Source organism: Phasianus colchicus, chromosome 10 (assembly GCF_987193195.1).
Source record: "Phasianus colchicus chromosome 10, bPhaCol1.hap1.1, whole genome shotgun sequence".
NCBI lineage: Eukaryota > Metazoa > Chordata > Aves > Galliformes > Phasianidae > Phasianus > Phasianus colchicus.
The window spans coordinates 5,921,938-5,933,394 of record NC_143445.1 but is presented as its reverse complement, the minus strand read 5'-3'; the positions used below and the strand labels follow the sequence as shown (position 1 = coordinate 5,933,394).

Genomic DNA, 11,457 nt, shown 5'->3' with positions numbered 1-11,457 from the left:
GGCTATGCTGCAGGTCCGGCTGGGGGACCCTGAGGGTCTGTCCGGGGGTATGATTCCAGCCCACCTGCAAACCTCCTCCTCTTCCATGTGCCCCTGTTCCATCCCCTCACACTTCTACTCTGCCTTTCAGCCCCGGGCATCACCATCCCCCCACGGCCACTTGGGAAACCCGCAGCAACCCCTTCCCACCACTTAAATTCCTATGCAGATGGAAATCTCTTCCCACAGCCCCCTCTAAAGAGCCCTTTAAGGGCTGCGAGGCGCGCAGGGGTCAAACAACACAGCGGCCGCTTGGGCTGGCTCAACTCGGGGTCCCGAAGGGGAAGGAGCCCAAAGAAAGACCCCACCAATACCACCCATGCGCACCGCAGCTGTAAGAAGCCCGAAGGCCCCCCTCACCCGCCGGCCTGGCTCTGCAGCGTGAGCTCTGCAGGACGCTGTACGTTCCTCACGAAGCTCCCAGGCTGACCCGGCACCCCCCTCCCCCCCTTAGTTGCCCTTGAGCCTCCTACCCAACCCCCTCCTGCGGAGGGCCGCGGCCCCTTTAAATCCTGCGCTGCCCCCGCCCCACCCGCCGGCCTCTTCCCCTTCTATTTTTTTATGAATGAAAAACGCTCTCGGCGGAGCCATGCAAATCGCTCGGCGCCCATTGGCTGCCTTCCCCCCTCCCACCCCGCCGTTCTCAATGGTGCCCCGCGGAGCGGCGCGGGGGGGCGGGCCCTCGGGCGGCGCCTCGACCAATCGGCAGGCGCTGGCGGCAGGCTGCCGGCTCCCCATTGGGCGGCGCCGAGGGTAAACAAGCGGCGCTGGGCGTGGCGTGGCGGGGGCTGCTGGCTCGGGAGCTGCGGGCCGGCGCAGAGCGGCAGCGCGGTGCCCGGCTCGGAGCTGCGCCGTCCCGGCACGCCCGGCCCCGCTCCCGGCCTGCAGCGGGTGAGCCCGCGGTGCTCCGCCGTCCGCGCGGGGCCTGGCGGCTCGATGCGGCTCGGTGTGGCGGGCCCGGGGCGGGGGCGGCGCTTATGAATGGCGCGGGCCGCGCGGTGTGAATGGCGGGGGGCGCGCGCGAGCGAGGGCGCGCGCGCGGGAGGGGGAGGGAGTGAATGAGGAGGAGGAGGGGGGGAGGAGTTTATGAATGGGGCGCGCGGGGCGGCGTGGGAACGGGCCCGGCTGCGGCCCCGCGGCGCTGAGCAGCGGCACGGACGGAGGGGAGCGGGAGAGCGGCGCGGAGCGGGGACGGGGCCGCTTTCCCCCCCCGCGTGATGTCACGGCTGTTTCTATAGAAATTCGGTGACATCACGGCCCGGGGGGCCGCGACCCGCTGCGGGTCCCACGCCGGCACCCAGCCAGCCCCGAAGGGACCCGATCCCGATTCTGATCCTGCCGCTGCCTCTCCCCCCGCAGCCTCGCACCTGCCGGAGCCCAGGCGGGAGCCCCCTTCCCGGGCCGCCGTCGATGCTGAGCGTGCCGGGGGCACTGCCCGCCTCCCTGCACCATGGATGGCTTCTACGACCAGCAGGTCCCCTTCATGGGCCCTGGGGTAAGTCTGCCCAAAGGTCCTCCGGGTCCCTTGAAACACCTGCTTGTGATCATTTGGGGACACCTTCCCTTGGAATGCTTCCCCTTGGGTCCCTTTGGGGTGCCCCTCCCTTTTGTCCCCATTGTGGACACCCCCTTTGGGGCAGGCACTTTCTGTTAGTCCACTTTGGGGCACGCCTCACCCCCCTCTAAGGCACTTTCTTGGGCTCCCCCATCTTTTTGGGGCTACCTCCCTCACACCATGGTTGTTGCAGAAATCCTGTGCCGAGGAGGGCCGAGGCCGGTTGGGCTCCGAGAGGAAAAGGAAGTTTTTGGAGACCGACCTGGCCCACGACTCGGAAGGTAGGCAGCACTGCAGGCCCCTGTGGGTCCGCTCCCCTTGGGATAAGCCTGCAAACAGCAGCACGTTTGGTCAGTGTTCTGTGGGTGCATAAACCTCTTGCTGTATTCCAGAGCTCTTCCAGGATCTCAGCCAGCTGCAGGAGGCCTGGCTAGCTGAAGGCAAGTCCTCATCTCTGCTTTTTGCCATGTAAAATCTCATCATGTGCATTTTTTTGAGAGCTGAAAATGCTATAAAAATGCTCTTTTTTTTTTTTTTTTTTCTTCAGCTCAGGTCCCTGACGATGAACAATTTGTCCCAGATTTCCAGTCTGACAACTGTAAGTAACCGTCCCGGCATTTGCTCTGTGGGGTGGAAGTATTTGGGGCCCTCTGTGCAACAGTGTAGGACCCCTTCCCTGGGAAGGAGACCAGCACCAAACCCCCTGAGGCCTCGAGACCCTTGGGCTTTGGAGAGGGAGCACATGTGGGTCTGTGCAGCTGGGGCTCAGTGTCCCGTGTCTCATAAATGGGTAAATCTGGGCCAAACGCAGGGAAGGGTCTCTGCCTGAGCTCTGGGCTCCCCTTCGTAGTAGCGTCAATTTGCTCCAAAATGCTGCTTTTCCTTTTGAAGTGGAAGTGAGAGCTCGTGCTGGGCTTGTCGGTTAGCCACAATCTCTGCACTCCTGCAGCTTTTTCCAGTGCTGGCCTCGTGCTGCTGGCGAGAGCCGACCCGAGCGGTGAAACTTGAGCTGCTTTAAGCAGCATTAATCGCTGGCAAGCGAGCGTGTTTAAAAGGAGGCCAGTGAAAATGCAGTCCCTCTTGAATTGCATAATAGAGAGAGAGTTGTTTCTTAGCCGTGGTTCACTGCCCGAGCCAGGGGCTGCCGCACAGCTAATGGTGCGCCGTGCGTGTGCGGAGAGCCCTGGCATTAATTCTCAGGTGGGGTTGGGGGCTTTGAGTTGTTACCTGGAGAACACGAGGAGCAGCCCGGTGCTGGGTTGCAGCTCAGGCAGACAGCTAGAGAACTTGAAGGAAATCAAATTTAGCCTGCAGTCGAACAGATTTTTCATTCCAGCTTTGTCACAGCATGCATCAGAGTATCTTATACTACAGTAAATGCATGTTAATTATTGCTCTTTGATTACTTCTGAATGGGAAGCTTGCCATTAAACTGTTCCAGACAGCCTGGGCTTCAGATGCGCCTTTTTTCCCCCCTTTCTCCCCCGAGATAAAAGGCAGAGCCCCGAGGCAGAGCCGCAGCCGCTGCTGCCATCCGCGCTCAGCCCAGCAGCTCCCGCTTGGAGCGGCGCAAACTGCAGCGTGCGTGGGAGGCTGGCTGCGGAGCAGAGCTGCTTCCAGAGCCTTTTGGCAGCCGCCGGCTTCCTTGTAACCTGAACGGCTCAGGGAGAAGAGAGACAAACTTCTCTGGGTGATGCAGGGGGGAAAAAGCATTTGGTCGAGGCTTGCAGTGAGCTCCTGCCTCGCTCAGCCTGTGCGGCCCGGTGTCACTGGGGTCAAAACAATTTTGTCACCTGAAGGGTGATGTCCCTGCGTGACTTCCTGCCGTAATAACCTTCCTGGGGAGATGAAGCAAAGATCTCCTCTCTGGCTGGGGTGTTTGACCCCAGAGTCCCCGGTGTTGGCAGCTGCTGTGTGGGCATGATGGGATGGGTGGCACCCAGCTCGATCCCAATGCCCCCCGTGCACTGTGCTGAGTGTCGGTGACACCCATCCTTCCCACCTTGCTGAAAGCCCTGGTGGTGTGCGTGCTGCCTGCAGAACGGCTGATAAAACTCTCGTGGGTCACGATGTCATGGCAGAAGTTGGGTTTGGCAGCACGCAGACAGGTGTTGGCCAACACATGGCACGTGTCTCCTGTCCTCCTGCCTGGCCCTGGGGAGGAGGGCATGTGCCCAGCACCTTATCTGGGGCAGTTGTTTACATAGGCGCAGGGCGATAGGACTGTGCTGGGGACAGCGAGTGCTGGGGGTGGGAAGGTGTAGGGTCCCTTCTTTTTGGTAGGGAGGAGTGTTGTTCCCTGGGGATTCGTGTCCCCCCGCACGGATGGTTTGCAGTGAAGCAGGCTTTTTTCTTTTTTTTTTTTGCTTTTTTTTTTTTTTTTTTTTTTTAGACACCCAAATGAAAGCAGGAGGTTTGTTTCTGAGGAAGGAGCGCTTAAACAAAGGAAAGCAGGAGCGCGGCTTCTATTTCTGGCTCCTCTCCTGGTGTGACCTTGGGTGCGTCCTGTGCTGGGGGGGACAGAGGGGCTGGCAGGGAGCTGGTGCCCAGGTGACGGCTGCGGCAGTGCCAAGGTCCCCAGCTGGTGCCTGTGTTGGAGCGGCGCTTGGGGCATGAAGCTGCATCCTCCAGGCTTGTCACGTGCCATCCAGATTGGGGCTCAGGATTCAAAGCCCCAGAAGGCTTTGGGGTGTCCCCTTCCCTGCGGGAGCTGTCAGCTCTTTGGTGGCATCTTGGGGCCGGCCTGGCTGGAGATGCGATGCTGTTCCCCCTTGGGCTCTGTCTATCCTATGGGACCAATGCAGCCCACTGAAGGCTATTGTGGGTGCTCCCCCCACCCCCTCCACGTGGCCCCTGCAGGGCCGTGCTCAGGTTGCCCAGCCCCCAGAGGCAGCGTGGTTTGGTGCTTCCCCCAGCAGCCGCTGGCGGTTATTTTTCTTTCTCCTGGCTCTCGCCAAAGGGCTTTCCGGCCTCACCACCTTGCACAATCGCTCTGCTTTGAATGAACTTGGCGGAAAGGCCGAGCTGGGAGCGCAGCGCGCCCGGCCCCGTGCTGTTTGTGTAAGGAATTCAAACGTTGCACAAAGTCCAGGCTTCTTTGCGAGGACAGCTGGTCTCTGTTATGATCTTAAGTATCGTTTCCCTTTTCTTGAATGGCAGCGCTAAGCTCTGGGGAAATTTTTCTTTCTTTTTTTCTTTTTTTTTTTCTTTTTTTCTTTTTTTTTTTCCCCTTCCAACCGCATGAATGGAGCGCTCCAAATTGTTTGTGAATGGAGGGTGGTGCCCGCTCCGAGACTTTTTTCAATGAATAACCAGACCCCATTGTGCGGCTGGCGGAAAAACAACCCGCTCGAACAACACGGAGACTGTTAGGGAGAAACATGCCCGTGATCGGCAGCTGGAGCCCTTCCAAAGTGCCTTCCCCTTCGCTTTCTTGCGGCGTCGTAGCCTCCACACCGGCCCAAAATGCACGCAGGGAGAGCACAGGGGGAGCAAATCTGGCTCTGGGGAGGCTCCAGGCAGCGCAGAGGCTGTGCTTGCTCAGCCCGGGCTTCGTGTTTCAAATGCTCCTTTGGGTTTTTCCTGCCCTTGGTACCAGCTGTGCTGGGCTGCGGCGGGGGGAGAGGGGGGAGTCAGCAGCTCTTTAAAGGGTTTGACAAATTAGGGGAGCAGCTAATTACCTGGCAAGCTGTGAACAGTTGTCCTGGAGCTATTTGCTCCCCTCTGGTGTAGCTGGGCTGTGTTTAGACTTTGCATGAAGCTAATACTCCACTTCCGATTAGTGTTGGCTCTCCCGCTCAGGCATGATTTAGGTAAAGATCTCTGACGTGCTTTCCCTTTCCTAGAGCACCCGCTTTTAGAAATTAAAGAGGTTAAGCATATATTACTCGGTTTAAAATGTATATATATAGTGAACGGGCTTGGAGCTGGGAAGGCTTTGGGTTTAATGGGCTGTTTGCCCCTTGAACTCATACAGTCATGGCTCCCGTCCCCCAGTGGTCTCGGCACTGAGCACAGGACACGTGGTGCTGGCTGCTGCTCACCACTTCTGGCCAGCTAATTTGGGGCTGCGTGCAGGCAAGCATGTAGAGGCTTCCATAGATCTGAGTCTGGATACGCTCAGGGAAAGGTCCATGTGTGTGGCAAAGGGCGGCACTGCTGGGCTCATAGCTGCTTTCAGGGTCCAGACGCACCGCTCATCGGTGATCACCCACATCCCTGTCACAGCCCGTGCTCTGCCCCCACGCATCATGAAAGGGGAGCAGTTCCCCTCTGTGGGCGATACCCAGGTGTCCCTATAGTCCTTGCTGCGGGTTTTTTGTGCTGTTGTGTTTCTCTGGTGCTCCCCTGGAGGAGATCAGCTCCTGGTTTCCAAAAGGACGCGCTCACACAGATGCTCCCCAGGGCTGTCTGTGCCTATGGCCTGCACTCACGCAGCTCAGAGTCACGGCTGGAAGTCAGTGGTGCCCATGTCTTCCTCCTCCTCCTTCTTGTTGCAGTGGTCCTGCACGCCCCACCTCCGGCCAAGATCAAGCGGGAGCTGCACAGCCCTTCCTCAGAGCTGTCGGCCTGCAGCCATGAGCAGGCTCTCTGTGCCAGCTATGGAGACAAGTGCCTCTACAACTGCTGGTACGTCCCTGCGAGCCCCTTTCTGACATCCTCTCTTTGGAAGCTGGGTGATGGGAAGCATTCCATGTCAGCAGCCAAAGCACCAAAGCCAGAAGGAGTTTGGGGTCCCCTGTCTGGCTAGTCTGTGCCCCTTGCAGGTGGTCACACCACGAGGGCTGTTCCCTGATGCCAGTGTGTAGCGGTGGCCGTGTCACAGGCTCTTGTCTCACGCGTCAGTCTCCTCCGCACCATGCTTTCCCTGGGGCCCGCAGCTGTCTGACCGCGTTAGCGTTGCCTTGCCCTCAGCCCTCGTCCCCTCTCCCCATTGCAGTGCCTACGACAGGAAGCCCCCCGCCGGGTTCAAGCCATTAACACCGCCCGCCACGCCGGTGTCCCCCGTGCAGCCGGGCTCATCCCTGCCACCGCCGCCGGCCCCAGGAGTGCAGGCAGCTGCCCATGGCGGCCCAGCTGCCCCGCTGCGCAGCACGGCTCCGGCACCACACCTTCTGCAGGAGCAGAGACAGCAAACCTTCGCCGTGCCGCGGCCGCCCCACCCGCCCGTGCACATGCCAAAGATGATGTCCGAAAACCAATACCCCACAGAGCACAGGTAAGGCTCAGTGGCCTCCAGAGGTGGGGACAGAGGTGGGACACCCGTCACTTTTCACTGGGGCTGCAGTGAGTGTGAACCCCAGCATCTCTTCTGGGCTCGTGGGGATGGTGCTCCCTATGGGAGGAGAGCCTGGAGCTGGATGCAGCACGCAGGGAAGGTCAGGCTGCGTCCCTTCCTGGCACAGCAGCCAACTCCGGTACAGAGCTCGGCTCTGGGCGACCTTGGAGCTATGCGGGGGACTGGCTGCGACCCATCTGGAAGTGCCATACCAGCACGGGGCTTGGGTTTCACTCAGGAAGGGCAGGGGGACGCGGGTCGGAAATGGAGTAATCCCAGCCCGTCAGCTGGGAGGGATCTGGTTACAAAGCTGAGCAGCGCTCAGCGGCCCCGAAAGGAGCGGGCGCCCGGAGATCGCCTTTCACGGTGCTGCACCGTGCAGGGGTCGGCAGCACCCCTCAGCCCACTCCCATGCTCCATACAGCACCGAGCCTCATGGGAGGGCACCGGCCCCTCGCTCCCAAAATAGTGCTGTCCGTACCCAGTTCAAGGTTTAATCCCAGGCAGATTAGTGGCCAACTGGCTGTGCAGCGCAGCAGAGGGGATTTGGCTTTGCGTCAGCACCTGCCCCATTGCAGTGGCCCTGGGCCCCAAGCAGCACTGCCTCACCTGCTTTGAGCTGGCTCCGTTTTTATCCTACAGCATTGGTTTTGTGGTTTGTTTTTTTTTTTTCCCACGCTTACCCCAACATCCCATAGGGTTTTTGCCTTATGCAAGGTGGATCTCCATCCCTTGGCCTGGGGGACCAAGCGCCCTGCCAGGTGCAAACCCAGGTGATGGCCATGCTCTGTCCGATCCCAAATGGGGACACGTAGCACTGGCTGAGTTCATGTGTGCCCCTGGTGACACCACATCCCTTTTTCTCCAGGTTCCAGAGGCAGATGTCTGAGCCCTGCCACCCCTTCCAACCACAGCCCGGTGTTCCTGGGGACAGCCGCCCCGTTTACCACCGGCAGCTGTCAGAACCTGTTGGCCCCGCTGCCCCCCACCCCGCTCAGGGATTCAAACAGGAGTACCACGACCCGCTCTATGAGCACGCCGGCCCCAGCCTGCCCGGCCCCCCTGGGCACGGCTTCCAGTCCCCCATGGGCATCAAGCAGGAGCCCCGGGACTACTGCATCGACTCAGGTAGGTGGGGAGCAGGATGGGCACACTGGGGCCTGAGTTCATCCCGCTGCAGCTCCTGGTGGCTGGCGCCGGACTCCACGAGCATCACGGAAAATCCTCTAAGCGCCTTAGGGCCTAAAAATACCACAGCCTTGGGCTGGGGGTGGTCGTTCAGTGCAGCCGAGCAGATGGCTGGGAGGGAAGGGAGGTGGCCAAAAGCTTGGTGCTGGTGATGGGCAATTGCTGCCTGCCATCACGTGTGGCCTAAATAACTTGGTGAAAAGTCGGTGTCAGCTGCACTACACACAGTTGTAGGAGTGAGTCCCAGTGCTGTAAATTGTACCAATTTTCCCTAGAGGTGGGAGCGGGGCTGTGCAGCATGTTGGGTGGAATAGGGCAGCCTGGGCTGGTACACGGGGTTGTGTTGGGATGGGGATGCGCCAGGCTTACGGCTGCCTCTGTTTCCCTTGCAGAAGTGCCTAACTGCCAGTCCTCGTACGTGAGAGGGGGCCTCTTCCCCAGCAGCCATGATGGTGAGAAATGTGGGATGGAGCCTGCTAGCATGGCCCTTCCCATCCCATCCTCCCTCCTTCCCCTGGCAGCTTTGCTCTATGCCCGGGGCTCTCCCTGCTCCCAGCCTCTTCCTGCAGACATGGGAATGATGCGCTGCCCTGTATAATCTGGGATAACCACCTGAAATAGCTGCTAAGAGGGCTTTGGCCGTCCCGGCTCCTGGGGTGAGGGGAGGACAGAGCCATGTCTCAGCAAGAGGCATGGATTCCTGGGGAGGGGGCTGCTCACAGCAGGCTGTTCTTCCCTTAGGATTTTCATATGAAAAAGACACACGATTGTATTTTGATGACACGTGCGTGGTACCAGAGAGACTGGAGGGTAAGCAAGGGTCTGGCGTGGGGCACGCTTGGGTTCAGTGCTGGCACGAGCTGGGCCTGAGTTCTGCTGCTGCCCTTGGGTCGTGCGTGGCTGAATGGCTGTCACACCACAGGTAAGGTGAAGCAGGAGCCCACCCTGTACCGCGAGGGCCCTCCCTACCAGCGGCGCGGGTCGCTGCAGCTCTGGCAGTTCCTCGTCACACTCCTGGATGACCCTGCCAACGCGCACTTCATCGCCTGGACCGGCCGTGGCATGGAGTTCAAGCTGATCGAGCCCGAGGAGGTACGGGTCTGGTACGAGGCCATTCCCTCCTGTGCAGGCGGTGTGGAGGAGGTAGCCAAGCAAGTGAGAGCAGCTGTGGCTGTTACCCATAATATCCCCAACACCATGCATGGAAATTGTGGTTTGGAAGCAAATTTTGGCAGGCTCCCCTCATCAGATGCCTTTTGATTAGGCCTCCAGCTCCGCGTGGGCTGCATTGCGGCAATCCAATGGGATTTGGAGGGGACGGAGGGGATGGGGGAACACTGTGGTGGCGTGAGCAGTGCCCTGGGGCTGGCAGAGCGCTCGTGTGGTTTGGCTTGTTTGAGGCACCCGTGCCTGAACGCAGCTTTTCATGCCCTACAGGTAGCACGGCGCTGGGGCATCCAGAAGAACCGGCCGGCCATGAACTATGACAAGCTGAGCCGCTCCCTGCGCTACTACTACGAGAAGGGCATCATGCAGAAGGCACGCAGCCCCGTACCCATTTCGGGCACCCTCAATATCACCCCGGCACACAGCACGATGGGGTGACCCCGCTGTCACTCCAGCCGAGCTCCTCATTCCCCAAGCTCACGCTCTCTCTGCTTGCAGGTGGCCGGCGAGCGGTACGTCTACAAGTTCGTGTGTGACCCCGATGCCCTCTTCTCCATGGCATACCCCGACAATCAGCGTCCCTTCCTGAAAGCGGAGCCCGACTGCCACGTGAGCGAGGAGGACACCCTGCCGCTGACGCACTTTGAGGACAGCCCTGCCTACCTGCTGGAGGTGGAGCACTGCGGCACCCTGCCCTACGCGGAGGGCTTTGCCTACTGATGGCCGGCTGGCGGAGCGACCAGCCGATAAGGGCGAAGGTTTTGTAAAGAGTATTTTTTGCCATTTCTTTTAAAAATGAAACACAGCAACAACAACAAAAAACAAAAAAAAGGAAAAAAAAAAAAAAGAAATGCGCGCACACAAACTGGCCTTTACCTTTAAGCGCAATTGGAGGAATCTAAAATGCCCAGTGTGTGCGTCAGCGCTGACAACCTTACTGTCCAAGGGCTAGTGCATAGGACTGCCCGAGGCTGGCGCCGAGCGTCCCACAGCCGTGTTGGGGAGCTGGGAGCTAAGCACCAAGTCTCTGACCCTGGCCACGCTTCTTCTCGTGAGCATGCGATGGCTGATGGCTTCAGCAGCGCCTGTGGGACTGGTCTAGACGGTGTGACTGTAGCGAATTGTCACGACAATCTGCTTTGCATCGATCACAATACGCGTAGCTGCCTTGTGTGTTGGAAAGGGCTTTGATTTGCACAGACGAGGGGGTGTTGGGGGGCTCGGTGCCCCGGGGCTGATGTGTGCGGCGTCCCACCCCAAGCTGGAGGAGCCTTCTGCCTTCTTCCCAGACACAACCTCCCCGTCCCTCCTTGTTCCCAGCAAGCATTACTCTCCAATATAACAATTTGTCAGCCTGCCCCACTCCTTTCCACGTCCCCATCACTTCTCCCCAGCTCAGGCTGTATGCGATGGGTTTAATTTCACAGGAGGGGGGCTGCTGTGATGCTATCTCCCTCTTTTTTTTTTTTTCTTTTCTTTTTTTGGGGGAGATAAAGGGGGTGGGTGATGTTTTTGTGGAGAAAAAAAAAAAAAACACAGATTTCTAACTGATTTTTGTAGATTATTTTGTATTTTAAGGCAAAGCTATTTTCTGCAGCCCGGCTGCTGTGCTGATGCCCCTGCAGCTCACCAGGCTGCCTGCCGAAGTACCTGGTCCACTCCATTTCACTGCTCACATCCCTGCCCCAGGGGCTCTGCTCCCCTCTGCGCATAACAGGGCCAGGCTGGGGTCCCTTCCCTTTGGCCCCTGCCCACCACAACTCCCTACACTCCTCCACCTCTCATATATACATCCCTGCCTCCTCCCCCACCCCTAATGGCTACATGTTTTTGTTGTAAATGCTGTATAGGAATTTTTTTCTCATCCTTAGTTAGCTTTGTTTGGATTTTTTTTTTTTTGGTTGTTGTTTTTTTGGGGGGGTTTATTTTGTTTTTTTCTTTTTGGTTGTTTTGTTTTTGGACTGATTCATTCTTTTTTTTGGGGGAAGTATGAAGATTAACCCTTGCAGGCTGGCTGGCTGTCCCTGCAGCATGCAGTGTGCCCAGTGCCGTCAGGAAGCGGTGACTGCAGGCACCGTGCCTTGGGGATGGCTAGGAACATTTGCTCAGTGCAGATGGGGTTAATCTGAGGACTGATTGAAATAACCTTTACTCAAGCAGGGCTATGTATCTCCTGCAAATCCGCATTACGTTCTGTACTGTGTACAATAAAGAATCTTGCTTTCTGTTC

At 58.6% G+C, this 11,457-nt stretch overlaps 1 protein-coding gene across 2 annotated transcripts; it reads left to right on the top strand.

Annotated features, from left to right (window-relative positions):
- Positions 1–829: 829 nt before the first annotated feature.
- Positions 830–11,457, top strand: ETV5 (ETS variant transcription factor 5). Of its 2 annotated transcripts, XM_031596462.2 has the most exons (13): positions 830–930; positions 1,399–1,534; positions 1,788–1,875; positions 1,987–2,034; positions 2,142–2,192; positions 6,094–6,223; positions 6,534–6,812; positions 7,741–8,000; positions 8,453–8,512; positions 8,802–8,870; positions 8,983–9,152; positions 9,498–9,599; positions 9,726–11,457. In XM_031596462.2, exons 2-13 carry the CDS (start codon positions 1,490–1,492, stop codon positions 9,945–9,947), a joined length of 1,524 nt encoding a protein of 507 aa, XP_031452322.1. In that variant the 5' UTR covers positions 830–930; positions 1,399–1,489; the 3' UTR covers positions 9,948–11,457. The 2 variants fall into 2 exon arrangements, with proteins under 2 accessions (XP_031452322.1, XP_031452324.1); XM_031596464.2 differs by lacking the exon at positions 830–930 and having other exon boundaries at positions 1,138–1,534.

Bases quoted from the DNA above. Each gene is read 5' to 3' on its own strand.
- ETV5 (XM_031596462.2), top strand. From the start codon at position 1,490: ATGGATGGCTTCTACGACCAGCAGGTCCCCTTCATGGGCCCTGGG. The intron at 9,153-9,497 runs GTACGGGTCTGG...CATGCCCTACAG, and splicing joins AGCTGATCGAGCCCGAGGAG to GTAGCACGGCGCTGGGGCAT. The intron at 9,600-9,725 runs GCACGCAGCCCC...CTCTGCTTGCAG, and splicing joins AGAAGGGCATCATGCAGAAG to GTGGCCGGCGAGCGGTACGT.